The 19,277-nt window shown below is 37.9% G+C and overlaps 1 protein-coding gene and 1 long non-coding RNA gene across 2 annotated transcripts; both read right to left on the minus strand.

Annotated features, from left to right (window-relative positions):
- Positions 1-252: 252 nt before the first annotated feature.
- On the minus strand, positions 253-748 carry LOC128509431 (uncharacterized). Its single transcript, XR_008356042.1, has 3 exons — positions 651-748; positions 433-459; positions 253-334 (listed from the first exon to the last, which is right to left on the minus strand). It is a non-coding gene; the product is annotated as an uncharacterized LOC128509431 (long non-coding RNA).
- Positions 749-808: 60 nt separating this feature from the next.
- Positions 809-18,124, minus strand: LOC128509736 (BOLA class I histocompatibility antigen, alpha chain BL3-7-like). The gene is made up of 4 exons (XM_053481570.1): positions 17,808-18,124; positions 3,445-3,705; positions 1,541-1,819; positions 809-1,113 (listed from the first exon to the last, which is right to left on the minus strand). Exons 1-4 carry the CDS (start codon positions 17,851-17,853, stop codon positions 809-811), a joined length of 891 nt encoding a protein of 296 aa, XP_053337545.1. The 5' UTR covers positions 17,854-18,124.
- Between the last annotated feature and the right edge of the window lie 1,153 nt (positions 18,125-19,277).

A 19,277-nucleotide genomic window follows, 5' to 3' on the forward strand; every position in this document is an offset into this window, starting at 1 on the left:
CTCCACACATTTACATTTACATTTAGGCATTTGGCAGACGCTCTTATACAGAGCGACTTACATTTTTTTGTTTATCTTATTATACATCTTAGCAGTTGAGGGTTAAGGGCCGCGCTCAAGGGCCCAACAGTGGCAACTTGGTGGTTGTGGGGTTTGAACCTGGGATCTTTCGAACCACAGTCCAATGCCTTAACCACTGAGCTACCCCTGGCCCACACACAGATGTTTATTAATTATTACACTTTAAACTACATCAGGTCTTACTCTCTCAGTTCTGCAGGAAGACACACAGTCACAATTTAAGAGTTGTTGGTTGAAGAATCTCCTTCAGAGGCTGTAAAACATTCACATTCATCACAAAGTGACTAAACACTGTGTATAAATAATGTAGTGGTTTTAAACATCATTTATGGATCATAAAGGTTCACTTACAGGGTTTGGGTGGAACAGGTTTGAAGCCTGAAACACAGATGATGGACAGACAGTTAGTATCAAATCTGTCTACTGGATTTACTTTCACAAGACAATTAGTCAATATCAGCTTATTGTCTCGTCTAATTTATCAGTTCAACTTAAACAGAAGCAAAAGGAATTAGAAAGTGTAAATCTGTTCTCTGAAAACTTGACATCTGCCTCCTTCCTCCTCTCACCAGAGTTCTTCTTCTTCCAGACCACAATTCCAGCAACAACGGCGACGAGAGCGACGAGAGCCGCGACTACAGCAGCGATGACACCAATCGATCTTCCACCTGTTAAATCAGCACAGAGTCTTTATTATCTGCTGCAGCAAGGAATCAGCTTTCACTCTCTACAGCTCTAGTTTATTAGGACCTTTTGGTACTTCTCGCACTAACTCCTTCTCCAAGCTGCTGTGCTGAACCACGCAGGTGTAAGTGTATTTCTGCAGCTTTGTGCTTGAGACTTTTAGAATGCTTCTCTTCTGGAAGCTTCCATCCTGGTTGGGTAACGTCTCTCTGAGCTCCACGTCCTCATGCACGTCCTCTCCGTCCTTCTGCCAGGTAATGTTTAGTGGTTTGGGGAAGAAACCTGTAGCGTGACACACCACCTCTGGAGAAGGAGAGTGTTTCTGGAACACTGACACCTCGGGACGAACTGCAGAGACACACAGAACTTAGTATTACAACACTGTCAGATTTAGGAAGGAAATGGATAAGGAAAAGCACTTTGTATATAATTTACTCTCTTATTTGTGACAAAATCATGTAAGGATGCAAAAAAGTTTTGTACTGGAAAATATACATAAATGTTTAAAAAGGGTTTAGATGGAGGTAGAAACTTTAGAGTGCAGAATTTATTCTGTACAATCATTAATGTTCTGGTTGTTATGGAAACTATTAAAAAAAGAAATTAATGTGCATCAGTGGATCAGATTCAGATGGTCTAAAAATTTTAAAAGTCAACATTATCTGATTTGTGTGTGTGTGTGTGTGTGTGTGTGTGTGTGTGAAAGTGTGATATTAATCTGTTCAGTACCAGAGAGTGTGTTACAGTAACAGAGCAGATCACACACAAACATTACCTTTTCTGTTCAGAGTGTCTCTGCTGTAAGACGTGTACTTCTTTAACAGATCGATACAGTCACCCTCCAGGAAGTTCTTCCAGTATTTATTAGAACCTTTAGACTCCCAGGTGTGTTTGATTGTCACAGCTTGAGGTTTAACTGCAGTCCAGGTTCCAGTTGTCAGATTCAGACTGATGAAATCTTCTCCATCATAACCGTACTGATCGTATCCTCTAGTGGTGACATCATCGTCATCATCACGCTCACAGCCAAACATCCTCTGTAGTGTATGAACTCCTAAAGAGACAAACAGACAGACACAGATTACACACAGGAGACTTTTGGTCATATAAGCATATTTTGTATGCTGCTGTTCTTATAGCGGTCTAGAACAGTGTACTGGAGTTAAAATACATAATGCCATCCCACTGCAGGACACACACACACATGCACACGCACGCACAGCAATTTAGCCAATAAGTCTACAGCGTATGTCTTTGGATTGTGGAAGGAAGCTGGAGAACCCAGATGAACCCGACCCACATACAGGGAGAATGTTTATACTTCACGTACCTGAGCTGAGATTAAAACTACCAAACCTGGAGGTGCGAGGCCACAGTGCCAACCACTAAGCCTTGTTACACACTCCAAAGTTAATGGGACAAACTAGCATTTATAATGTAACTTGTACGTAGTTGTTCGCAAATCTTTTGTGAAGCTTGTATTCAGGTCCGGCCTCTTAGTTCCAGTGAAAGGAACTCTTGGTGCTTCAGCACACCAAGACATTTTGGACAATTTCATGCTCCAAACATTGTATAAACAACTGTGTGTGTGTGTAACACACAGTTTGGGGACGGCCCCTTCCTGTTCCAACATGACTGCGCACCAGAGCACAAAGCAAGCTCCATAAAGACATGAATGAGTGAGTTTGGTGTGGAAGAACTTGACTGGCCTGAACCTGTTCTTCCTGACTTCAACCTGATCTCACCTCAAATCTGACCTCACAAATGCGCTTCTTGAAGAATGGTCAAAAATTCCCATGAACACACTCCTAAACCTTCACAGACGAATTGACGCTGCTATAGCTGCAAGGGGGGCGGGGCCAACATCATATTAAACTCTATGGATTAAGAATCAGACGTTGCTCAAGTTCATATGCATGTGAAGGCAGAGGAGCAAATACTTTTGGTACTATAGTGTATACAAACACACTATGGTGAAAGGTATGTGGACCCCTGAGTGTTTAGTCATACACTGTACAGATGGATGTGTGTGGTCTCACTGTGACAGTCTAATGATGAGTCTGCACAAGGCCTCCTTTAAATATTGTATCCAGCCACTAGAGGGCATCAGAGATCTTTTGGCTTCAAAATGAAATCCTTGTTATGGATAGATGGAGAACTTTATAAATACCTCATTAAATTATAAATCTATTCATGTATTTAATTACTGACGCAAACGAGTTCATAGACCATAAGAGTCTGTTAGTCTGTAAGAGTCTATCTCAAGTCCACTTATGATATAAACCTGCAAATATAACACTATAAATCAAACACTATAAACAATTATCCCGAGCAAATTAACTTTATTTTTAATGTTTATGGGTTAAGAGCTCAGTTTTACAGTGCAGAAAGTTTCAGGCTTCTCAAGCTCTGATTTTAAGTATTTTTTTCTGACATGTGACACGACAACACAAAATCCAAGATGCAAAAGGCAAATACATGACAGTGTGAAATTACACTCTGTAGCTTTTCTTGTAATCCTGTGCTGCCTTTTGCTTCTGTTCATTTAAATCCTGCTCAGCAAGAAACTGAGTGTTTTTCTGTTAGTTACACTTAAAATCTTCTGCTCACAATCATGTACCATCAACAACCAACATTATTTACCATTAAAACAACAATACAGTTTCTGTTTATTCTCACCTGTCCTGTGATGAAACTCTTTCATTGCCGTTGTGAACGTGTTGGTAAAGATGTCCTGATTGCCCCGCATGTCCTCTGTCTCTCTCCTCCAGTAGGTCTCACTGTTAGTCTTCTTTATCGAGTCCTTTATGATCAGACTCCTGTTGTTGCTGCTGTAGAACATAAACTGCTCTCCGTCCAGCAGACCCACAGCAGTGAACTCTGGGAAATCAGTAAGTCCAGGTGTGACTGCAGTGTAGAGGTACTGCAGAGTGTGTGTGTCTGTAAATACATTAAACAACAAGAAAACATCACAGACATGACAGATCAATGCTCCAGGATCTCGATATTCCAGTGCAGAACCAGTGACCGAACGTTTGTTCAACCTGCTTCTGTTTTTTATGCAGCAAAACCAAGAAGATTTTTGGTTGTTGTTACGACCCCTTAGTCTAGTGTTCAGGGACGCAACAAAAGATAAAATAAAAAGGAGGAACCTTTACAACCAGGTTTGAGTGTGCGTGGTCTTTTATTATTTTTTTGTCTTCACACACACACACCTCTGCACCGAAGTACATATTCAATTGTACAGATACAAATATATATTTAAATAAGAAAAAATCAAAGTCCAGTTTAGAAAAAAAGTAGAAATAAAGAGAGAACAGATAAAGTATGTAGTTATTATCTCTTTATGAGTGTAATATTATGCATGTATTAAATTATCCAGTAACACTTACAGAATGTTTGTTTAACTGCATTGCTGTGCTGCTAACTTACATTACATTAGATATAATGTCATATCCATTTCATACCAATGTCAGAAAGTTAGCAAAGTTCAGGCAGATGTGTTTTGTTTTTTTGGTGTGACTCTGAAGGGGCATTAACCACACACACACACACACACACACACACACACACACACACACACACACACAGGAGACACTGCCCGAGGGGTAAACTGGAACTAATACCTACACTGTGATTATATTTACTCCAATACATCAGTTCATCCAAAAGAGTGGAAAATAATACTTACAACTTTATTTATGATAACAACATGTACATGCTCTATACAGCTTTCACTAATACCTCACAAGCCCAAACAGATCATATACATATACCACAGGATGAGAAAATAACATATGAGGAGTGTTTATATACGAGTTACTATAAAATAATGTACCAGGAGTGTTTATATAATAAAAGATACTAGAGCTAGGTATTGGGGTGCCAAGAAAGGGGGAGCTTTATGGACCCAGATGTTGTGTGAGGACATGAAGCCCTGAAGTCACGTACAAACTATTTAGGGAGGGGAGAATATACGATGGGAGAAACAGATGAGAGAGTTAGTCGCTCCATGGACCAGCTCCGGCCGTTATGAATAGATAATAAAGGTCGTAATCTTCTGGAAACAAAACCCAAGACAAATTTTCGACAAAATTTTGGTATAGTCGGCAGGACTGGAAAAGGGGCAAAGGCGTGTCTGATCCCCATGGGTTAGGGTTAGGGGCGAGCAGAACAAACGGGTGGCCACCTAAAAAGGTAAGCAACTTTTTGCTTACATACTTAGTTTGTGTTGTTTGCCGGGGATGACCCTTGGTGGTGAGGACGTCTGTTAAAGACCCCTCCAAAAGAACAGTAACAGAAAAATGGTTTGTTTCCTATTGTGGAGCGTACTGTTATATGTCAACTGTAACTGATATTATATTAATGATATTTTGCTGTAGTGAAACAATAAAATTATTTATGTGTGTCACTCCAGGAAGTGGAGAATAGAAACAGTGTGTGTTAGTCTAAGAGTTTGAGTGCAGGCTATCTCTGTGTGTGTGTGTGTGTGTGTGTGTGTGTGTGTGTGTGTGTGTGTGTGTGTGTGTGTGTGTGTGAGCAGTTGAGTAAGAATGTAAGCTGCGTGTCCAGTGGACAGGGTCTGTAAAAGCAGTTGATCAGAGAGGGGCCACGTGTCATGTTAAATTAGTTGAATATTAAAGTTGCTACGTAAGCATAAGAGTAAGACAGTAAGGTTAAGGTTGTGATGTCACAGACTACAGGACATAATGGCAGCCTTTCTTGTGGAAACATTAGTGTTGAAACCCCCATTATGTAAAGAATTTATAACCAAGATCTCAAATAAATGGCAAAAAAGAGTTTACTGACTAAATGGCCAAAGGAAGGGAAATCTAACGTGGCATTGTGGGAGGAAATGGAAACTTAAGTAAAAAATACAAGACAGATGGAAATAAAAAGACAGCAAAAAAAAGAGGTGTTGGCTCTATTTAGGAAGAATGGAGACGAGTTGGTAAGAAGGAAAAAGTGAGAGAGGGAAAAGTTTTAAAGTCAGAAAGTGGAACAGAATAACAGCAGGGAGAGTTAGTTACGCCGCCCCCATATGTGTCCTCAGAAGGTCAATTCCCCGTACTGGAAGGAACAGTGGAAGTTTTAGGAGTGTAGGATTACAAATTCATAAAATGTTAAATCTAGGTTCCAACGTAATAGTATATAAACTGAAAAAGTTAAGTACATTGGGTTTTACATTTGGAGGTAAAGATGAGAAATGCAAATTAATGTAGATTTACATTAAACACTGAGTGACTTGGATCCACAATTTTAATTCAATTTTATTTGTATAGCGCTTTTAGCAATTTTCATTGCCGCAAAGCAGCTTTACACAATCAAAAGAATTATTTAAGTTTGTATGAAATGTGAATGTGTATGAATCAAAATGGTCAGTTTGTCCCTGGTGAGCAAGCCGAGGGCGACAGTGGCAAGGAAAAACTCCCTGAGATGGTAATAGGAAGAAACCTTGAGAGGAACCAGACTCAACAGGGAACCCATCCTCATCTGGGTGAAACAGAAAGCAGTAAATGATCTGCATTTATACAGTGTGTAGGGTGGGAGGCAGTTCAGCTATAATGCAGATGTACTTCTTGATGCATGTACATAGTATTTCTCTGTCCATCCTGGGTCCACACACTTCACAGCACTTCCTTCTGCCAATTTTTGCACCCTAATGGGATTCTGTGGCCCTGAAAACTTCAGCAAGGATAAGAGCCCCAAAGTGGGCGTGTGAATTGGTTTGGTTCATCTCCTTTCCTCTCATTCCCAAAATCACTGTATCACGATATCAGTGTTTCATATCGGTCGATATCGATAATTATTGATATTTTTATGACCCATTTAAAATAAGGAGCAGGAGAAAAATATATTACGTTTAAACATTTTTATTTTAAACTTAACCTTCTTCTGATCATAGTCCCCTCAGTTATTAAGACAGAAATGTCAATAACCATGGAAAACTCAAATAATTAAAATGTAAACATAAGTCTAAAGTCACAATGTTAACAATTATCTCAACATTTAAGGTGCAAAATGAAAAAAAATGTAAGAAATGCTTAATAAAGTGTAATAAAATAGTGCGAAGTGCATTTTCTGCTTATGAAGAGAAATCCAGCAGACCAGCACGAGACAACAATATGGGGCAACCAAACATGATACTGTTACATGATTGGCGTTAGCGTATCACTCCCTATGTTGCTAGGTTACCAGAGAGCGAGTGCCTTTGTTAATGCAACTGTCCCGGGTAGAGACGCTTCGATCAGCATTTTTGGGGCCGATCACCAAGATCATGATCTGCCGATTGCCAATCACTGCCGATCACAGGATGGCAGGGGAATGGGAATCTTATCTATAATCTAGCAGAGTTTGCGCCATTTGTAGAAATTAAACTAACTCTAAATTAACTATATTGAAAAAAGAAAACTGTAGAAATAGGCTACAGTCAAGATCTTGAAGAACCACCAAGTGTTTATTTTAGAAAATTAGAACTTAAAGCTACTGTAGACTATCTTTCCCAAATAAGGCAGAGTAACTTAAAATTATTCCAAAAAAAGAGGGGTCAGGCAGACCAACACACATCAGATCAGCTTAATTGGATGTAGCCTCTTAATACACAGATTACATTTTATAATTGGCAGCAAAATGTAAAATTTGATGCACCAAAACTGGCTACTGCCACAAAGGACAAAACTATGGCATGTGTTTTTTTTTTCTGTTATTATTATGAACGTCTGATGTAGTAGAGGAACAACTACATCAGATCCAAAAAATAAAATAATGCAAGCGTGTATTTTATTAAATTAGGTTCCCAATAAACTTTCCAGTTAAGTATTTCAAATCAATTAAGTATTTCTAATACTTAATTAAATAAAATACATAAATACGTAATTAAATAATCACCGAAGACACGTCGTATAAAAGAAATGTTGCAACCGCGTGCAGACAGTTGAACGCGCACAAAATCGAGAATCCGCGCATGCGCGGAGAACACGTTGAGCGAGTAGGGGAGATATTGCACGCGCATAGAGTGCTTTGTCTGCTCTTGTAGCTTGGACGGTAAACCGAAACGTGGAAATAGCGCGAACAGGCAGGATAACCATCACACTGAGAGCAAGAGTTTACACAATTCCGCGTTCTAGCAACTCGCACTCAATCAGGAATTGAACCCAAAATTGTGAGTACTCTCATAAGATCCGGAAAAGGCATGGGCAGACTGCGCGATGTAAAGCGCCATCTTGTCTCCTTTTAGGCTTCCTGAATCGCGACCGTACTACTTCAGGGTCCTAGTGCCGGTCACGAAACGAGTGCACATGACAGCAACCAAACTAGCTTCGCGACCTCTGTTTTCTTCCAACAAAGAATAAAAATTATCGAACGTGTCTATCGCGATACATATCGTTATTGTTTTATCGCCCAGGCCTACGAAAAGCTCAAAAGAGGACTTGATGAGGACCTGAGAAACTAGCTGATGCTCAGTCTCAAATCTTCAAAATCACTGTCAGACTCTAAATGTTCAGAAATGTGATCATCCAGTATACCAGTTTGAAAAAAGAATTAATTGTATCATTTTTCTTTTGATAAAACATGATAACGGGTCACAGACCCAAACACAACACAAGGGTTAAATACAAGATGACACAGAATAATGGGAATTTTTGAAATGCGTATTGGTAGCCATTAGCAGGTGGTAGCACTGCGGGTTAGTGACATTTAGCAAGTCACCCTGTACAACATGGACAACATGTGCCGTGGGCTACCCAGAAATTTGGACTGGCGTGTCACACCCCTTCCTAAAATCCACAAAGCAGCTAAAGAACTGGAAGCAAGAAACAGGTGCTGCTGGTCACTCTGTTAAAGCAGGCGGTGATTGATGCTATGCGGCAGCCTGTAAGATGCAAGCTAGAAGACATGATCGCGCAAATTCCAAAGCACACAGGGAGTTCTGTGACTACGTTTCACATGCTGTTGACCAATACAGAGGGAATGAGCAGAAACTAAGAACTCAAGAAAAAGAGCTGCAGAGAAAACTGATTGAGCAGAGCAAACGGCAGTAAGAGCCCCAGGCAATACCACCCAACCCTAACAACCCCCACAACCCCCCATGATCCAGCTGACTTCAGTCACAACGATGACATCACCCACAGCAATAACTCCAAACACACACCAGATTCCTGCACATTGTCTAAGTTTATACTCGAAGACCAGTGAAGAGCAAAGCAACCCCAAAGAAGCGAAAGAAACACTGGTGTTAACGTTCTATCAGGAGTGTGCTGGACATAATCGAACACTGTGTCCCACACATCCATGGACAAAGCCACCTGGGAGTGGGATGGGAGGAGGGTGGCAGCAGCCTCTCCAAAGTCAAGTTCATAGTCCAGTAAACCCTCCAGAGGGTCTAAAACATGGTTAATAGAGATGGCCAGATAATTCTATAGGAGAGAACCAGGTACCAATTCTAACACCCAATGCTGAACAGGAACCCAGGCTATGTATTGAGGTAGATAAGAAAAAACACACCTAGGTTACAAGACTCGGGGTCAGTTTATACATTAGATTAGATCAGGCCTTAGTTCATTCTCTCAAGGATTAATTAGCCGCAGCTTCTTTAGAGCTGCACATAGTAGTGGATAAAATCAACATTGTAATTAAACAAATTTATATTCAAAGAACTAAAATTACAGTAATTTAAGTTTATAATTTAAATTAAATATAGCAGATTCTTATTTGCATCAAATTTAAGCAAAGTAAATGTATACCTTTATATCTAGCCTTTAGATTATATTATGTGTAACACTAGTGTATAGCCAGAAAACAGATCATCAGATTAATGTGAAAAAAACTATATAATAAAACTATATAAGCTACATAGCCTTTATAAGACTCTACTTTTATTTAAGTCCACCCACAATGACGACAATAAACATTATTATTTTGTAAAATAATGAAAGTAAACATGGTGCGCTATTCTGTATTGTTTTTGGTGAACTTGCGCGCCAGGAAATGAACCGAAACTCTATATATACTTACAGAAAGTAAAATGTCTGATATTATAAACTAATGGAAAACTAATTTCAGATGATGTAATTCGTATGAAACATGAGCTATTGGCACGTCCACTGCTGCGGAGACGACGAGATGACATGATCACCTTCATCACAGCCGAAACCAAAACCATCAGTAATTTATCAATGAATTATTAAAATGGTCAGAGTCAGTCTTCTTGTTGTTTTCCAGACACATTTATAATAATTAGTCTACTTCTGCCGGTGCACTCTGGAAAACTTTATGCGTGCGGTTGAGCGCTGATTAGACCACGTAGGAAATTAAAGAGGAGGATCACAGCCCAAACCTCATTTAAATTAAATTGACAAATATTTTAAGTAAACAACAATAGCCCATGTTTAGAAAAGCATTTTTATGTAGACTATAAATAATAATCCTGCATCTATTTTTAGGCGTGCCAGCTGCCTCTTTTTATGCAAATCTTGTAACGCCTACATGCAAACATACAAATACGAACATTCACCATCTTAATATTTTAACTATTTATTTTAACTATTTAAACCATTTAACTATTCATTTTACTATTTAATTTTTTTTTTCAATTTACTTCAAATAAAGAACAAGAACATTAACAGGCATGTACTGTACATGGGAACTGCCTGGAGCTCAAATCTCCAAAATTGTTGAGGCAATTTTCTAAATAGACGCTATCTTTTGATAGATGTTTTGAGCTGTACACCCATACATTTTCGCCTAAAGAACTATTTAAACTACACCTGTGACACAATAACAGGAATATTTTGAACATTTCGCAGGCCGTTTGGAGAAACCAGAGAATAAAGCAGTGGTTCTCAAACATTTTCTGTCATTCCCCACTTAAGGCGGTGGGCGAAGTTTCAAGCCCCACTTGTCAACAAAATGATAACGAAAACGGCCAAGTGTACTATTTATTGAAATATCAATTTCTAAACCAATAAGATCAAATAACACCAAGTTTAAAACAGATAAAATACACGTGCAATTGTTATAACAGGCTTACTTTGTCACTTATCTAGAGCTTTCTTTCAAAGAAGTCGAGTGGCTTATTAACGTGACTGGGGTGTGTTGTCTCTAAGTGTCTTCCTACTTTGTTGGGTCTCATGCTGTCTGCTGCCAGCGGTTTAAGACACAAAACACACACAGGTCTCTCCTCTGCCCCACCATCCCCACCATGAATCCAAGCGCAACATAGGCTTCATCATAGGCTTTTTGGTTGATTAGGCTGATGATGCTGAATCACCTGCTTTTTTGTGGTCCATGTAACAAATGTATCCATTGACGTTATTATGCTCACTACATACAGTACGCTACTGACCCGATGTTATGCACTAAAATGCCCCCCCCTGCCACGGATTGCCTCCCCTACATAATCTCTTTCAAATTATATATTAGAACATAAATTCATAGGTTTATGATTTACAAATTACAAATTATAACAAACGAATTTAATTATAAAATAAGCAATATAAAAAATGTTGTATACGGGAAAAATATATAAATTATATATATTTTTTCATATAAAACATGTATATTTTTATATTGCTTATTTTATAATAAAAATCGTTTCCTATAATTTTTAACCACAAACAATATTTATTTAGTGTAATTTGTGATAAATAATTTGTTATTTGTACATTGACAAACCCCTGCAAAATAAATGTGCCATAAAATAATCATTTTTGGGGATTTGTATTAATCGTCTCGATGGCTGTCACGTGCCTAGGGTTAATTATAATAGTAATAATATATTTGATAATAATAAACCTTTGAATGCATGTCCTAATATAATATTTGATAGAGATTACATGTGTATGTGTTGGGGGAGGGGGGGATGGGTTTGGGCAATCCGTGGCAGGGGGGCACTTTAGTGCATAACACCTGTTTGTGTCCGCGGTAAAGTTAGCTTGATATTCGCATCTCCGAATTCAATAGCTGCGTAAATAAACCCGTGAATAAGATACCCAGATATATTTCCTCTCTACATTGTCTTTCAGCTACATCCGCCTTAAATTATACATGTTTAAAAGCATAAACACCATTATTATCTACGGCGCAACGAATGATTTCGGGATCATCACAAAATGCCGCACAGCAACAAAAAGCGTAGAACGATATTGATCTTCCCTTCTGTTCAGCGCCTGAAGGATCAAAAAGCAACTTTGTTGCCACACTGGAAACTAGAAATGCCAGACTAGTACTGTCTGAAAAAATACAGAAACATCAGCATACACATTGGAATAAATAAAATTACATACATAATACCGAATGTTTCCTTATATATATTGTTCCTCTGCAATTAACATGCCGACGTTAAACCGTTATTGTTGAACTATGGTTCCACTTTTTCTCTAAAGTTATTTTAATTTACTTGTATGAATGATCCATTTCTTTGCACATGATTGTTTAGTTTCGAGTGTCCGATGTTTATTGTCAATAAAGAAAAGCATGAATTATAATAGGTACTTTCCTATTATTTTCCACTAATTCCCTCCCGTTCATTGCGCCCCACCTGTCATGCCTGTATTCCCCACTAGTGGGGCGCGCCCCACACTTTGAGAACCACTGGAATAAAGAATAAACCAGTTGTTGGGTCAAAATCATCCAACCAGGTGTTTACAGAAACAACACAGCAGTTTTTTTTTTTGTTATTTTAATGCTCTATTCTAAAATTTTATTTCTCCAGTTATTTCTATATTTAAAGTTTGATGTCTTTTAATGTATTTTTTAAATAACAATAGACAAACAGAGATACTCTAACAGTTTGTTCTTCGTACAAATAAAATTGTCAGCTAATGAACTTGATTGTTTGTCTAAACAAGATTTAACCAATGTTTTTATTAATTCATTATTGTACAGTAAATGTCAATAGCTCTGATTTTTCATGTTTGTTGTATAAAGTACTCAGATGTGGAAATTAATATCACTGTAGTATTTCTTTGATACAACATAATGTTATGACTTTTTTATGAATTAAGCTCACTTTGCGCCACCTGGTGGTCATTTCACGAATGACTGATATACAGAAAGTTATATACTGTACACTGAGTGCAATAAACTTCCTCACATGGCATGTTTATATTGAAACTGATTTCAAGGTCGAAAGATGCAATTTAAATAAAAAGGTTGGACAGTGACCAGTCTAAGTGTGGAAGTTCATTTAGCCTTAATGTAGTTCTGCCTGGCTACCAGTAGTCAAAGAGACAGAGTAATGTGTCATAGTGGTATTTAAATGAAAGATGTTTAGCTTTTTCCAGTAACTGGAAATAGAAGTGGACGGATGATTGCAGAAGCTGAAACAGCATGATTAGGTGTTGGTGTATAAGGTGTTGGTGGATGACTTTTTTTTTTATGTGGAATATGTGCCTAAAACTAATGTTAGGAAAAGAACAGCGACACCTATAGGCCATATACGGGTACCAAAAAGGCCATTTAAGCACTTAGTGATGGAGGATGTGGATATGATAAAGTGAGTTAAAGGCAAAGGTACAGGATAACAGACAGACATTTAGTAGAAGTATTTGGATAAAAAAACGTATCATCTGCAGGTGAGGGGGGAGGGACAAATCTACCTAGGATTAATAACTAGATTTGGAATTCCATCAGAGATTATGTCAAATAACGAATCAGCATTCACTTAGAAAACTGTAAAGCAGGTATAACTGTATCGCTGTTTAAACAGAACTACACTGCTTTTTATGCTCTTTTATTATAGATACAGAAATTCCACTGTAGCAGCTGATGGTTGACTTTACTGTGTATAATGAATAATTTATGAATGTTGTTTATTTCTAACCAAAGGCTTTATAAAATTTCAGCATTCCATAGCAGCAACAGACAAGAAAGAATCTTTGGCTACAATCATCAGATATGTTTTATATAAACTGTTGTCATTTAGATAAGATATTAGACCATATTACTCTGCAGAATGTTTGGCTTTTTAGGAAACTCCATGTATAAAAGCTACTTTGAGAAACCACATTTGGGTGATTGGTGTGTGTGTGCATTGGGATATGAATAAAAATGTTAAAGTACAACAGAGAAAAGTAGAAATTCCAAAATGGTATAGCATAGATTATACCCAAGAATATGAATGTTTTATTAAACCTGAAGGAACTCTTAATGTAGGAAACTTCACAAGAAACTGTACCACTATCTGGTATCTAGATAAAAAACTGTTAGAGGATCAGTGCATCTGGCCCAAGGGATAAGAAACTGAGCACAAATCACTTTAGAAACCTTTAAAATCAGACTGTAATACCACGCTTATAAAGAGATATATAAAGATCAAACAATAGTAGAAGGTGATTGTTATTGTGGAAAAGATCGCCTTATAGCATCCTTACCTGTAAGATGGAAAGATGGAAAGTATTAGATATGTCTTAGAGGATTAGAGTAAATGTATTGGAGTAAGACTACGTCAGATGATTATCATGATACAGTAGTAAGTAACTAAGAAGTGAGATAAAAGAGCCCACCAACCAGATCCTAATGTATATTTGGACTCAGTTAGTTAACCCAGGGGTATTCCAAATGAATTTAAAGTCAGAGACTAAATTAAATCAGGATATGAAGCACTATTGGTCTGGATTACACCGAACAAAAACACAAGAATAGATCAATTATATTTACTATAAATCAGTTATACTGAAGATGCTTTAACTGTGTTAGAAGAACAACTAGTTGCAACCAGTACAATGACATGGCAGAATAGACAAGCTCTTGAATGCTGCATGTATATCCCTAATAACACAACTCCTGATGATGCATTTACTAAAGCCATGCTTAAACCAAGAAACTTAAGACCACAACTAATGCTGGGAGAGATGGTAAGATATTTGTTTTCTGGCTTCTCTACCGTTCTGACGTTCCTGCTTACTGCTCTGCGCTTTGCTCTCTATATCTTAACTTTTCTCTGATATCATTAAGATTTTTACTTTAGCAGATCAGCACAACACATTTTTGGCATAAACATTAAATTAAAAACTTTTTGGGTTTGGACGAATAGGGGACTTTTTCCTCCCGCTGCCAGCAGATTACATTCCAGAGATGGGAAAACACAGCTGCCTACATTCAAACAGACAAGAGAGAACATGCCTCTTGTGAAATCTACTTGCTGCATGACCTGCCACACACTTGGATTACAAAGGATTGCAGTTCTTTGAACAAAGTTACTTGCTGGACTTCCAAAACAGGCAAGACATTCAGCAGATCGTCAGCATGGACCCCCTCAGCATACAGCCGGTGAGTCTCATGAATCTAGCAAATCTCAACAGTTTATACCAAGTGTAGAAGAACATGCCGAAACTGATTGACAGATTAATCGATGGTACAAACAGAGAGCGAGACCCAAAGGCACTCAAGACATCAGACTGTCAGGGGTATTTCATATTGCTACGATAGCATCCGCTTCCCAAGATATGGCTATGACAAGACTTGCATACACTGGTATTTTGCCGCCCCCCATTTATCTTAAGAACAGATTTAAAGCATTAATGCATGTGGGAGAGGAATTCAAACCCCCCAATGTGGTTAAATATGAATCGGATCAGGCAGCAGCTAACGTCGCTACCAACAGGGGCTTGAATTCAAGCAGACAGCGAAACCGAGGTCAGGTCTCTAATAATATGTGACTCCATCATCAGAAACTTCAGTAGCACGACAACAACTTCATGCTGCTTTATTCCTATTATTTTCTATTTCATTTTATGATTATCTTCTTCTCTTTTATGTAAAACACTGAATTATCATTGTGTATGAAATGTCATATTAGTCATATTTCTTTGTTTGTTTGTATTAGGATTTATTGCCATATCAGCTTTTCAGGCTATTTTATGGCAGATTCATATCAAATATTAACCTGGTTTATTTGAATCAATTTTATATTATGTTATAATGTAAGTGATTTAGAGAGTTGTGGGAAAGTAAAAAAAAATATATAATAATAATTGACAGAAATAAATAAATATCACATTATAGCATGGTCTTGGCCAGAAGAACAAAATTTTACATTAGATTTTTTAGGTGCACTTTAGATAGAAATTGTTTTGTTTAGATAGAAAAAAAGTTTTTCTGGTTTTGTCATGCAGAATATGTTTTTTAAATCTTGTTCTGGTAGAAATTGTTTTCTTATGGTATTAAAACTTGGGCAAAAGTATGTGTTTTATGGTTAGAGTAGTTCCACAGCGCTGATATTTTGGAGGTTCTTCATCCTTTAATAAATACGCATGGGTTACATTAGGATGGCCTATACAGAACCTTGTATATACGACCTGGTCATGTCTTGATTAGAAGGGGTGAGAGCATCTTTCTTCCACCACTGGGTTTATTTTGAATAATTTGTTATTTTGGTATTGTTCCCATTCTGCTTGCCATTTATTTGATATTTATATATATATATATATATATATATATATATATATATATATATATATATATATATATATATATAGATTTATTAGTGGTTTGGGGTCAGAGGGTGGGATTTGGCATACGCTAATTGTTTCTGTAAGGGCGTGTCTTGCTGCCATGTCATCTTGTTCATTTCCCGTTATTCCACTATGTCCTGGAATCCAGTAGAAGGTAATATTGTGATGGTTCTTCTGTAGTTGGTTTGCCTTGATTAATATATCAGTGATTATTGGGCGATTTGTTTTCATAGATTCCAAAGCTTGTAAGCAGGATTTTAAGTCGGTGAATACTAAGGCGTTTTGTTCTCTTTCTTTTTCATTGTTCCAGAGCAAGTAACAGAGCCCGGGCTTCTGCTGTAGAGATGAAACTTTTGTAGTGGTGTTGCTCAGTTATTGCTGCTGCAGAAATGTGGTTTTCCATTTTTGATCCATCCGTGTATATGGGTTTATGGTAGGGAAAAATTCTTTTTATTTCGAGGACTTGTTGACGGAATATATACGGATGAGTTTCAGCCTTCTTATTATAAGTCAGTTCCAGATTGATATTAAGCTTTTCCAAGCTCCAGGGAGGTATTGGGCAAAAGTGTGTCTGACTTAGGATGTCTAGATTTATTATAAGTTTTCCATGTGAGGTCTGGTGCGTATACCGGAAAGTTTGATGTAGTTTGGTCTAGCATCCTACAGATGCAAATGTTCTGGGAAGAAGATTGGATTATAAAATAGATTTTGTAAATTTGTCTTTATCTTAGTTGCATACTGGAAAGATAGTTTCAAGCGTCTTATATGAAGAGGTGGTTCATTTGTTCTGTGTATAGGCTTTGAACTGGTGAGGTCCTGAGGGCTCCCAATGCGAGTCTCAGTCCTTGGTGTTGGACAGCGTCTAGCATTTGCAAGTATGAGAGCTACAGTTTGACAAATGGAGGTATTAAGGTGGTCAGTGATAAAAGCTCAGTGATTTAATTTTATCACTAGATACTGTAAAGAAGAGTAAAGTATGGGTCTGAACTCTGGGTTCGTATGGGGCTTATAAGCCTCAGAGGGACGGAATGTAAGATGATTTTTAATTACCTTTAAGGAAGTCTGATGTGTGTGTGTGTGTGTGTGTGTGTGTGTGTGTGCTGTAATGTAAAGATTATGTAATGTGCTGGGGGATAAAAACTGGGGATAAAAACATTGGGGCGACTAGAAATGGGGCTTAATGTGACCCAGATATTAGGGAAGGACATGAGGCCATGAAGACACATACAAACTACTGAGGGACTGAAGAATACAGTATATAATGGGGGAAACACGAGAGAGTCAGTTACTTCATGGACCGTTAGCCTAACCGTTAGCTTAGCCGTTAGCCTAACCGTTAGCTTAGCCGCTAGCCTAATAGTTAACTTAGCTATTAGCCTAACCGTTAGCCTACTTCGTTAACGGTTAGGCTAGCGGCCGTTAACCTAAGTCGCCTAACTTTCCACCTCACTTTGCTCCTTTATTTCGGAATTTATTCTCTAAAATAAAAGAAACTGAACGAACGCGATAACTAAAGTAACGGAGATACCGGGAGGCGGCCGCTCGCTTCAGCACCGGAAGTACAGAAATAAAAATACTCAGTCTTACCTGCAGAAACATAAAGAAAACACGTAATTAACAATATGTTCTCCATCAGTCCGGTCCGGTTAATATTTCGGTATTGATCCAGTGTCCAGAGGTCCGATGTACAGGATCAGGGGCAAGATTACTCTAACGTTCACATCGGAAAGACAACTTCCCTAAACTTTATTTATTCTTTATCGTAGGTCAGCCCACAACGTGACGTCGGCAGCGTCTTTAACGAGACCTAATAAAATTATATTTGAAATAAAATACACAAACATAGTATCTACTGCGTATTAGTGATGGGTCGTTAATAAACGATTCATTATTTTTTAACGAGTCTTTAACGTGACTCAGTAGAACGAGTATCTCGGAGAGTGATTCGTTCATGTTCTACTGGGAGCGCATGCGCAAAGCATCGCAGAACCTCCCTAGGTCATGTGGAGAAAACAGAAATGCGTACAGCGGAACCTTGGATTACGAGCATAATTCGTTCCGGAAGCGGCTCGTATTTCAAAAGACTCGTAAATTAATTTTAATTTTAATTTTAAATAAATTTCTCATAAGAAATAATGGAAACTCAAATTATTCGTTCAACAGCCCCAAAAAATGAATACATAAAAATAATTAACACAAAACATTAAGTAAAAATAAAACAAATCCACCTGCACTTTACCTTTAAAAAAAGTACAAATAAATCTCGACAGATAAGTGTTTTAGTTTATGCGCGCAGGCGCTGTGTGTGTTTGTGTATGTGTGTGAAGCTAAAGTAAGAGTAGAGGAGGATTTCAGACCCTTCCCTCGCCCTCTTCTCATCCTATGTTACTGTCTCAGACCTAGGGGATATCTGTGCTGGCAGCAAAAGATGCACAGGCGATGTGCACTGTGAATTGATGAATAAACACTGTTTTTTTTTGTAGTCATGTGAAAAACACTAGCACATGTGTTATGACTTTCCAGCCAGTCTATTACTGACAGTTTCTCTTAAAAGTTATACAAATTCTGACAATAGAATGTCAAAACTCAACAATTTTCAAGGATTCAAGGATGGACTTTATTGTCATACAAGCACACTTCCATGTTCTGGTACGAAATTAGGACCCAGGTCCAATTTAAGCCACAAAGATAGCATAGTAATCTAAATATGAGGATGTATATATGTATATACATGAATATAAATAAGAGCAGTCAAAAATATATTGTGCAGGAATTTAGACATAAACTATACATAGTGTATTGCACATTTTCAGAGACTGTATTGCACACATTGTACATTCGACTTATAGGGTTATATATGTATTGCACCATGGAGTTATATATTACACTAAAAATATTGTAATGTTGTAATAAAATACTATCCAAAGTTAGCAGCTTGTGATTGTGTTTAATGGGGGAGGACCTACAGAGCACGGCTAGAATTCAGCAGTCTAATTGCCTCAGGGTAAAAGCTGTTTTTGAGCCTGGTGGTCTTGCACTGAAGGCTCCTCAGCCTTC

The sequence above is a fragment of the Clarias gariepinus genome, chromosome 21, assembly GCF_024256425.1.
Source record: "Clarias gariepinus isolate MV-2021 ecotype Netherlands chromosome 21, CGAR_prim_01v2, whole genome shotgun sequence".
Classification (NCBI taxonomy): domain Eukaryota; kingdom Metazoa; phylum Chordata; class Actinopteri; order Siluriformes; family Clariidae; genus Clarias; species Clarias gariepinus.

Coding starts and splice junctions, on each gene's coding strand:
- LOC128509736 (XM_053481570.1), bottom strand. CDS start 17,853: ATGGAGAACATATTGTTAATTACGTGTTTTCTTTATGTTTCTGCAG. Junction 1,820..3,444: donor AGAGTTTCATCACAGGACAG/GTGAGAATAAAC, acceptor TTGTCTCTTTAG/GAGTTCATACACTACAGAGG. Junction 1,114..1,540: donor AGACACTCTGAACAGAAAAG/GTAATGTTTGTG, acceptor GTGTCTCTGCAG/TTCGTCCCGAGGTGTCAGTG.